General features: G+C 32.7%; 1 protein-coding gene across 1 annotated transcript; it reads right to left on the reverse strand.

Annotated features, from left to right (window-relative positions):
* Window positions 1-1,175: 1,175 nt before the first annotated feature.
* On the reverse strand, window positions 1,176-11,554 carry zcchc10 (zinc finger, CCHC domain containing 10). The gene is made up of 4 exons (XM_073825162.1): window positions 11,494-11,554; window positions 11,118-11,279; window positions 6,622-6,666; window positions 1,176-2,281 (listed from the first exon to the last, which is right to left on the reverse strand). Exons 1-4 carry the CDS (start codon window positions 11,532-11,534, stop codon window positions 2,038-2,040), a joined length of 492 nt encoding a protein of 163 aa, XP_073681263.1. The 5' UTR covers window positions 11,535-11,554; the 3' UTR covers window positions 1,176-2,037.
* Window positions 11,555-11,608: the final 54 nt, after the last annotated feature.

An 11,608-nucleotide genomic window follows, 5' to 3' on the forward strand; every position in this document is an offset into this window, starting at 1 on the left:
CATAAATACACACACATACATATTTAACAAAAACAATATTTTGGTTGCGATTAATCACAATTAATCGATTTGACAGCCCTTGTTTACTTTTTTTGTTGTTGCATTTATTATATTTGTTATGTATTTATAAATACACACACATACATGTATATATAATTTTTAACAAATTAACTTTTCTTTTGGATTAGGACTGTCGATTAATCGTGATTAACTGCATCCAGAATTTTATTTACATGATATGTGTGTACTGTATATATTTATTATGTATTTATACATACACACATATACATGTATATATTCAACACACACATATTATGTAAACAAAACATATTTTGAATGCAATTAATCACAACTAATCAATTTGACAGCCCTTGTTTACATTTTTTGTTGCAATTATTATATTTAGTATGTATTTATAAATACACACACATACATTTAAATATATTAAATTTATATATATAGTTAAAAAATATTTGTGTATTTATACTTGTATATAATTTAAATTATATATAAATATTTCATATATATATATATATATATATATATATATATATATATATATATATAATAGGTATATTTAAATACACACATATACATGTATATATTTAACACATATATTGTGTAAACAAAAAATTTTTTTCGATGCAGTTAATCAAAATCAATAAATTTGACAGCCCTCGTTTAAAAAAAATTGCAATTATTATATCTCACTCACATTGAGACATAATAACTTTTAACTAATTAACTTTTATTTTGGATATAATTAATTGCAATTAATCACTTGACAGCCATAATTCTTAATGTTTTAATTAGATCTGTCAAATACAAATTAATCACGATTGCATCCAAAATAAAACATTTTATTTACATATGTGCATGTATTGTGTATATTAATGTGTATATATAAATACACACAAACATGTATATATTATGTAAACAAAAAAAATATTTTGGATGCAATTAACCACAATTAATAATAAATTTGACAGCCCTTATTTTAATTAAAAAAAAAAATTTTTTTTGCAATTATTATATTTATTATGTATATATAAATACAAACATCATACATGTATATATTCTGAAAAATGTTTGTGTGTATATAAAACATTTTATATATAAAATAATATATAAAAACATATTTTTCCATAATATATACACATGTGGGTGTATTTATATATACAGTACACATAAGTAAACATTAACTTTTATTTTGTAATTAATTGTGATTAATCGTTTGACAGCGCTACTACTTAATATTTTAATTAGGGCTATCAAACAGATTGTATATATATATATATACACACACACATTATAATTACATGCATATATTATGTAAACGCATATTTTAGAAGTGATTAATCGCAATTAATCAAAAGCCCTTGTTTTAATAAAAACATTTTTCCTTTTTTGCAACTGTATTTGTGTTGCAGACCAAATGAATGCAACTTTTCATGCAATCTAGCTATGTCTTAATATTAAGTTTGTAGTGCTATAAGTTTAGAGTCTTCTGATCATCCATTGTTTTTAATATTAAGGAATGTTTAAAAATATAAGGCTGCAATGTAAAAGTTTTGTGACTTTCCAACATATTATTTGTTACCATCTAATGTCTCACAAAGGGTACAGTTCTTTCTGTAAGAAAACAGTTTATTTCATAAGACCATCTTAAAATGAATCGCATGTTAATATGCTTTAGCCTCCTAATGGTCATTCTTAAAAAAAAAAAAGCATTTATGATTAAAAAGATGCAAAACAGATCAACAGGTGTTAGTATGAATGAATAAATCATTGCAGTATTTTAACTGCTGGAGATGTCACTACACTCAAGGAAAGGAAAAAAGCTGTACTAAATAAATGTAACAGCTCATGTGTTTGATTTTCACATTTTACAAAAAATGATGACGATATACTCATATCTCTTATTTTCTTTACATACATGACTTCCCATCCTACTGCCACCTATTCAATATCAGTGTTCTCTTGTACTGTCAATGTATATGTTATGAGTTCTGTGTTTGAATCAGTTGAACTGGACGCTCATTTCTTCTTTTTTCTTTTCTTTGGAGGGCCCTGATCAGAACTGCTTGAGGAATCAGAATCAGAGCCAGAACTGGAGGAAGACGAGGATGAGGAGGAGGAGGAAGGGCTGGAGCTGTCGTCGCTGTCGCTGCTGCTGTCTTCAGACGAGGATGAGGAGCTCGAGGAAGCGCTGCTGTCCGAGGAAGAGTCACTGGAAGAGCTGGACGAATCACTACTGCTGCTGGAGGAACTGGAGGAGGACCTAAAAGAAAACAGCATGTGCTATAAGTGTTACGTTACACTGCAGTGGCCCAAATCTGTGTTTGTTCCTCACATGTGGCACAGATCAGTTGATAAGTCAGTAGTTTCAACAACTAAAAAAACAACTGAAATAGGACTTTTTACACTTTCATGTGGAAATATATCTGATATATAACTCTATGCAGGGCAGCAGTGTGATGGAAAAGTGGTATTAATTATTATTAATTAACAATATTTGAATAATATGTCATTATCAGGGTATAATTAATCAATTATAATACATAATAATAAAAAAACATAATCGGATACGAAGCCCCACATTAAACATTAGTTCAAATTATCATTACGCTGATAAGCGCTTGTAATTTTAACTAGATAAAAAAAAAAGTTTCTAGCATGATTAGCAAGTTGCTAGTATGTTCCTAATCTGATTAGCATGTCACTAACATGACTCTAGTTGCTAGGCTTGGTTAGATAGAGTTTAAATGTATTAGAAATAGTACATAGAAAGGAAGCCTAATTGTGTCTCAAGGGATTCTGGGAGATTTGACAGTTGGAGATGGACAGATAAATAATAACAACATTAAGTTTACATAACATTTCAGTAAATTGCTTTCTCAAGCCAACTTAAGTATACTTCGGAAACACAGGGCACAAACTTCAAAATCAAAATAATAAATATAAAGATAAATGGTGTATGATCAAAGAATCGAACTTGCTGTTCTGGATGCAAATATCTTAAAGGGATAGTTCACCCAAAAATGAAATTTTGATGTTTATCTGCTTACCCCCAGGGCATCCAAGATGTAGGTGACTTTGTTTCTTCAGAAGAACACAAACGAAGATTTTTAACGAAAACCATTGCAATCTGTTAGTCATATAGACCTTTTTCCTGAGTAAACGATGAGCGCCGCCATTACGAATTCTAACGTCAGATTGAATGCTTTTCTGTTCCGGTTTCCATAGGAACCCATTCAAATAGCGTCCATCTGTTTTTAATGTAGCTAACGTCCGCTGCTTCGTGTCATCTACACACTCATTAAAGTGAGGCACTGACAAACGGCGGTCATTGCGACATTGCCAAGTGATGGCGCTATGGAGCCATGTGCTTTTTAAAAACATTTTAATAGGTTTAACAATAGTTTATTTGCTCGGAATATACCCTAATTTGACTAGAAACAATGCAGACCGGAAATGCAAAGCATTCTTTCAGTTAAGAGCCGGACTTACTTCCGTGTTCAGGAAAAACGTCTATAATGAAAGTGAATGGGCACCAAACTTTTAAAAGTAAACAAAACATGCACAGACAAATCCAAATTACACCCTGCGACTCGTGACGATACATTGATGTCCTAAGACACGAAACGACTGTTTTTTGCGAGAAACTGAACAGTATTTATATCATTTTTTACCTTTGATACACAGCCACGTCCATCTGTCATGAGCACGAGTTTAGCATCAGGCACGTTACACATGTACTAGGGTTGTGACGATGAGGAAATTTCCCCACCGGTTAATCGACATGTGACAACACCGGTAATACCGGTATCACCGTGGGGGTGGGAGTTTCCTCTTTTTTTCTGCTTTTAAATAGCTTATAAATGCGTGCGTATTATACTTTCACTTTCAGTTTTGCGGGAATTAGCAATTCGGCGTCAATTGTTTGAATGGACGACAACGAAACTACAAAACAAAAAAATTGAACCCAAAATATTGCCAAACAGGTGCTTTTGCATTGGTTTTTGACACTAAATTGTCCGCCATTCTCTTTCTGTAAATTCGACTCCTCTCGTTGTGGTGTTTTATTAACAAATTTCGGGAGGAGCTCGCATAGATAATTAACACGGCCAATTCACCATCAGCAATTATACTCCCTATCCAAGCACTACAAGAAAATCCCTTTAAATAGCCAAGCAGTCTTACCTTCATCATCTCTTGTTTTCAGCATCCCTCCTCCCCCCACCCCCCGTCTCCTCACCTTCAGCTCGGGGGAGCGCTTATTGGGTTCGGGCCGAATGCCGAGCTCGGAGCCCTCCCCCGTACAGCACGCCAAACACGCTTAACTTTTACGCTGTTTATTATATGTGACCCTGGACCACAAAACCAGTCTTAAGTCGCTGGGGTATATTTGTAGCAATAGCCAAAAATACATTGTATGGGTCAAAATTATTGATTTTTCTTTTATGCCAAAAATCATTAGGAAATTAAGTAAAGTTCATGTTCCATGAAGATTTTTTGTAAAATTCATACTATAAATATATCAAAATGTAATTTTTGATTAGTAATATGCATTGTTAAGAACCTAATTTGGACAACTTTAAAGGTGATTTTCTCAGTATTTAGATTTTTTTTGCCCCCTCAGATTCTATATTTTCAAACAGATGTATCTCGGCCAAATATTGTCCGATCCTAACAAACCATATATCAACAGAAAGCTTATTTATTGAGCTTTCATATGATGTATACATTTCAGTTTTGTAAAATTTAACCTTATGACTGGTTTTGTGGTCCAGGGTCACATATGTAAGCGCGAACTCGTGAACTCCTCACGTGATAAATGAAATATGACGCATTGTAGCTATGTTCAGTTTTTAATTATAGTGCATGCTCTCGTCTTAAGTAAATTATTTAGAATGATATTTTCCATTCAATTCAAATAAATATTTAATAAAAAAAAGAATACTTAAAAAAAAAAAATGTGGAGACGGTGTCACGGTGGAAAAGTGATGTCACCGGTGTTGCGTCTTAAAACCGGTAACACCGTCAACACCGTCTATCGTGGCAAGCCTATCATGTACCCGCTCTGGTGTAGAATACAACACTCATTGTTTACACAGAGCACAGAGATTGTGGGTATAGCGGCTATTCAAAATGGTAATTACTTGTGCTTATCCTGATTGTTCAAACCGATTTAAAACTAAAAGATTACGTTTGCTTGCGCAAACTCATCCGGGACTGTTGACTTTTCACCGATTTCCCCTAACGGCATTTGCGTATACTACGCCAGAGCGCTGCTCGTGCTCATGACAGATGGACATTGCTGTGTATCAAAGGAAAAAAAAAATACATAAATACTGTTCAGTTCCTCACAAAAATCGTTTCGTGTCTTAGGACATCAATGTATCGTCACAAGCCGCAGGGTGTAATTTGGATTTATCTGGGCATGTTTTTGTTTACTTTTAAAGGTCTGGTGCCCATCCACTGCAGTGTTGTTTTTGACAACCATCTTAGATTTAGTCTTTTGGACTAAAATGCTTATTAGTTTCAGTCAAATTTTAGTCACTTCTAAATGTGATAGTTTTAGTCCAATCTTAGTCGACGAAAGGTCAAAAAGGTTTTAGTCTAGTTTTAGTCAAAAAAACAAAAAAAAGGGGGAAAAAGTCTTTTAACAAATTAATGTAGGTCAGTAAGTATTTTGCTGTTGGGTAGTGTCACTTATAAGTTGTGAAAATAGCAGATCTATAATTCAACACAATGTGAGCTTCCGGATTGACTATTTTCACCAATAATTACAATAATGAAGAAATGGTTTTAGACATAAAAGACATATATTTGAAATACACCCATAGGTCCTCTCGCCGTTTGAGACCACCCTGTGTGCAAACTGCTGCCATCATGGTTAATCGTCTGTCTCTGAGTGACGTGTTGAGCATAACCAAACAAGGATAGAATGCTAAAACGGCTTGCCATACTAGTACGGCAAAGAGTATTTAATGCTAAAATGGCTTGCCATAGCGGCAGATACTTTTTCGGTTTTAATTGGCATGCACAATAAGCAGAAATGTCATGCATTTTAAACATCTGACGGACCACCCACTAACATTTTCGTCTGTTCTCGTCTCGTCAACGAAAACTCACACTAGTCTCGTCATGTTTTAGTCATCAAAGAGCCATTTTTATCTCGTCATCGTCTCATTATCGTCATGAAAAAAAGTGGCGTCAACGAAATGATTTCGTCATCGTTGACGAAAACAACACTGATCTACTGCCATTATTTGGCTGGCAGACTGCACCGGTTTGAGTTAAAAATCTTCGTTTGTGTTCTACTGAAGAAACAGTCACCTACATCTTGGATGCCCTGGGGGTAAGCAGATAAACATCACATTTTCATTTTTGGGTGAACTATCCCTTTAACATACTATAATCTTTATAGCAAAATATTTTTAAATTCAATTTAACTCATAGCAGTCCTAGCATGCAACAAAACAATAGTTTATTGGTTTCCTCAAAGTAATTATACAGACATTCTGCAATTTGACTTTTATTATGCATCAATCATGCATTAATCATAACATGCTAATACAGATTACACTGGCGTTCCCAAAAAAGAAGGTGACTCACCTTTTCTTCTTTGTCTTTTTCTCACTGCGAGATATTACTCCAGCTCTGAAAGTGTCAAGACAGTAAAGTATATGGTGAGGTTTTTGGGCGTTTAAGATGACTAACAGCACCGCCCTGCATCCTATTTGCTCCATCAAATACGCATCCAATACTAGTTTCCCACTCATCTGGGCTGTTGATTCCAAAAATAGTGCATGTTTTGTTTGGAGCATGTCACACTTTCTCATAAAGTATGATGCATTTTGTAGCATATTTGCTTTTGACAACCATTTGTATGGTAAAGAAGTCTTGATTTAAGGCATTGTCCTTAAATCAGCAGAAAAAAAAAACACCACAAAGCCATGATTCCTGTCTAAATCAGAGCCAATATGTTTAACGCTGTCCATTTTATATATGGGCCATTCCACAGAGTTGGTTTTAAGTCTTGAAACTGTATAATATCCAAGGTACACATTTCTAGTAATCATGCAGTTAATTCTCATATTGTATTTGCAGAAAGATTTAGAATATTTGTGCTCTCCCCTAAACTTACTCACTACTGAAACACAGTAATAATCATTTAATTAGAAGGGTTATACTGACCTATTAAGATTTTTTTCTTACATCTACATTGTAAATATATATTTTTGCTATTTTATTAAAAAAAGTTTTCAATCAATTGCATTTTTAACAATATTTCAAGTGTGGTTTATGAGATTTGTTGAATTTTGAATAATATTTTTCTTTGTAAAAGGCACAAAAGTTGATCATACTGATTTCAATGTTAAGGATTCATTAGTTTGAATATACATTGAACCAAAAACCATCATAACATCTTAGTTGATAATTCAGTATACTTTGTTTTTGACAAAATATCCCATGTTTTGTTAGTGACAGTAAGGCTAATAGGACTTTTAACTTGCATACTAAAACACTACTAAAACATACTAAAAATGTAGTACACACTCTGTAAGGGTCAAAAGGATTGATTTTTCTTTTATGCGAAAAAAACATTAGGATATTAAGTAAATCCATTAAGATATTTTGTGCATTTCCTACTTTAAATATATCAAAGCTAATTTTTGATTAGTAATATGCATTGCTAAGAACTTCATATGGACAACTTTAAAGGCAATTTGATCAATATTTAGATTTTTTTTTGCACCCTCAGATTCCAGATTTTCAAATAGCTGTTTTTAAGCCAAATATTGTCCTATACATAAATAGAAAGCTTATTTACCTAGCATTCAGATAATGTATAAATCTCAGTTTTGAAAATTCGACCCTTATATCTGGGTCTGTGGTCCAGGGTCACATATGTGACCCTGGACCACAAAACCAGTCTTAAGTCGCTGGGGTATATTTGTAGCAATAGCCAAAAATACATTGCATGGGTCAAAATTTTTGATTTTTCTTTTATGCCAAAAATCATTAAGAAATTAAGTAAAGATCATGTTCCATGAAGATTTTTTGTAAAATTCCTACTATAAACATATCAAAATGTAATTTTTGATTTGTAATATGCATTGTTAAGAACCTAATTTGGACAACTTTAAAGGTGATTTTCTCAGTCTTTTTGATTTTTTTGCATCCTCAGATTTCTGATTTCAAATAGCTGTATCTCGGCCAAATATTGTCCTATCCTAACAAACCATACATCAATGGAAAGCTTATTTATTGAGCTTTCATGTGATGTATAAATCTCAGTTTTGTCAAATTTAACCTTATGACTGGTTTTGTGGTCCAGGGTCACATATGTAGAGTGGGGGAACTATGACATCACTTTGTAGGCAAAAACCCGGAAAACCCATTTGAGCACTTCCGGTTCAATCGTTCCAAAGTCAATGGGTTTTTTGAATGGGATTTTGGTTAAATCCCTTAAATAAGGTCCGTGGTTAACACAAGCTCAAGATACTTTCACGTTTTATTGGATGACAAAAAAACACACCACTTACGCCCCACTCCACTCAGGATTTTTTTAAAGTGTTACATTTCTTAAAAAAGATGGTTGCTAACAAGTTGCTAAATAGGACTACAGCCACTGACAGAGACATTGAACGTCATCACGCAAAACAGTTTATCGATTTATAGTATTTTCGAAATGTAGTATAATTTGTAGTACAATTAATTGTAGAATAACCAAACTAAGTTCCCTGTATTTTATATTGTCGCTTGTTTTTTTTAAATGGAAGATTACTGATGTAACCAGTGGAGACTCTGGGTTCATACCATGAGGTAAATTCATATTACCATTATTCCATGTAAACACCACATTTACTGGCTTTACATGGTCACAGTGAAACTTTAGTGATGCATAGTGCTGGAAGCCATGATAAAATTAAATATTTACGGCCACATGAAGCTGTTAGAAAGCAGAAAGATTGAGGATTTTCTAGAAGCAAGGATAAAATAACATTTTGTGTAACCACTCTAACAAAACGATAGCTGTAACATGGTACTTTATTCACTAAAATAAATTTGATCTTGCCATAATCAAAAACTTGTTCACTCTGCTGTTATTTAATAATTTCATGCACTAGATTTTTATTGAATACTACGCAGAGACTCGTTAAAATATCCATATTAATCCAGGATTTATTGACTTTTAATGGACCTTATTTCGAAATGTACAGAAATAGATGCTTTCATATGTGATTCAGTTATGATTTCATTTATTCACTCCTTACTGTTTATTATTGAATTTATTCCAGTTTTATATGAACATGGAATAAAATTCATCCACAGGGTAAACGCTTTATACTGAACATGTTTCTAAAAATACGTTTGAAAAAGGTTGTCGCGGTGGTGACGGCAAAGGCGATGAAGCTGTTAGAAAGCAGAAAGATTGAGGATTTTCTAGAAGCAAGGATAAAATAACATTTTGTGTAACCACTCTAACTTTATTCACTAAAATAAATTTAATCTTACCATTATTTAAAAACTCGTTCACTCTGCTGTTATTTAATAATTTCATGCACTAGATTTTTATCGAATACTACGCAGAGGCTCGTTTTTAAGTAAAATATCCATATTAATCAAGGATTTATTGACTTTTAATGGACCTTATTTCGAAATGTACAGAAATAGATGCTTTCATATATGTTTCAGTTATGATTATTTTATTTATTCACTCTTATTATTATTGTTTCATTTCAGTTTTATTTTGGCTCTAGTTTTGAATTTATCCCAGTTTTATATGAAAAGATTCATGTAACATGGAATAAAATTCATCCACAGAGTACTGAACATGTTTCTAAAAATAAGTTTGAAAAAGGTTGTCGGAAACGTGGTGGTGGTGACGTCGAAGGCGAGCGAACATTGTAGTTTGTTTATAGCCTAAATTTATTGTTTATTGTTTATAGCCTAGCTTTTTAGTTCTGCCGTGTGCTTTTAGGCTTCAAAATACAAGTTATATTATTTTTTGAGGATTACCTTGATGGACAAAACATGTAAATTTCATGAATTATGGTTAAACACAGAGCTTATTTTTTGCGATAATCCAAAAGCCTACGTAAAAATCCTACTGCCTTTTTGTCGAGGGAACCAGTGTGATGATAGCAGCCGATCGGCCTCCAAAGTGACGTTATAGTTCCACCACTCTATTAAGCTTACTGATGTTTTAACTCCCAAATTGCTTCTTTTTTTGATATTTCTAATTTATGTCTATTCTGTAAAGTTGAGGAAGACACTTTACTTCATTTATTCTATCATTGCAATCAGGTTGAATTTCTTTGGGAGAACTTAAGATGTTATCCATCTTCTTTTATAAAATGTGATTTAAAATTTACACTAAATGAAATATTTCTATATTTTTCTAGTAGTGACCATGCTACTGATCTTGTTAATTTTTTTGTTTTGCATTGTAAATGTTTTATTCACAAATCCAAATTTCTTAATATGTTACCTAGATTTGATATCTTTCTTGCAGAGGTTTTGCTTATTGCTCATTCTATTAAACTTATTGATGACAAGAATAACAAGTTTCTTAAGGCGTATGACGATCTTTTTCTTACTGATTAAGGTGCTGTTTCTTTCCTTTTTTTATGTTATTATATTTCTATGCAGTGCTGTTTATTGTTGTTTTCCTTTTGTCTTGCAATAAAAAAATTAATTAATTAAAAAAAAATTCAATAGATAATAAAAGGATCTTAATACCATCTAATGTTTGAATACTTAAATGCTTTTTAAATGTGTTTTTGGTTGTGAGATAGCAGTTTGCACTAATTCTGTGGAATAATTCTGTAGAATGTCCCATGTACCAAACCTAACTAATAAAGTTGTCTATATTGCTTGTGGTTCTGTATTTAGTGCTTTTGCCTTTAGATGTCGCTGTCCACCTAAAAACGTAATCAAATTTGCAAAACAAAAAACTATACTATTACAACTACTAAACTTAAAATATTAATATATCAAATGTTCTTAACTTATAAATTAGAGACTCGTGTATGCAATATTATTAATATTATATTATTATTACTTATATGTGTCAATGTTTAGTGTTTTGTTGTGTTTCCTACCCTAAATCTTCCGTGGGATTGTTCTCCTTGTCTTTTAGCTTCTTTTTCAACTCAGCTGTCCTCGAAGGTCTATAAAGATACTTTCTTTTCCCAGTGCACTCATAAGACCAGTGTCCATATTCCAGACATTTCTGACAACGAACATGCTGTTTGTTTGCCTCTCTGTGGGAACAATGAGACGCCACATAGTAATTCGCCAGTACAAGAAAACAAATACCAGAGTTTTGCCTGAGAGTATGACTGAACGACTCGAAACTTGATGTTAAAACAAAACAAACTCATTTCGACGGCTACGGATATCATTAAAACAATAAATACATTATATATGTAATGTAAAACCCCACTCCAAATTCGTATATTGTGTAAAATAACTCACGCTTGTCTTCGTGCGATCAATCTATGCATGGGGGTCGCCATTTTGGATGCGATCGTGTGAGTCTGTCTTCCGGTTTAACGTGGAGCCTGGAAAAATAACGTCTGCCATCTAAAGC

Source organism: Garra rufa, chromosome 19 (assembly GCF_049309525.1).
Source record: "Garra rufa chromosome 19, GarRuf1.0, whole genome shotgun sequence".
NCBI classification, from domain to species: Eukaryota; Metazoa; Chordata; class Actinopteri; order Cypriniformes; family Cyprinidae; genus Garra; species Garra rufa.

Excerpts from the sequence above, each read along its gene's own strand:
- zcchc10 (XM_073825162.1), bottom strand. The coding sequence starts at position 11,534 with ATGGCGACCCCCATGCATAGATTGATCGCACGAAGACAAGC. Across the intron at positions 11,280-11,493 it reads TTGATCGCACGAAGACAAGC|AGAGGCAAACAAACAGCATG; the intron begins GTGAGTTATTTT and ends TTGTTCCCACAG. Across the intron at positions 6,667-11,117 it reads AATCCCACGGAAGATTTAGG|AGCTGGAGTAATATCTCGCA; the intron begins GTAGGAAACACA and ends TGACACTTTCAG.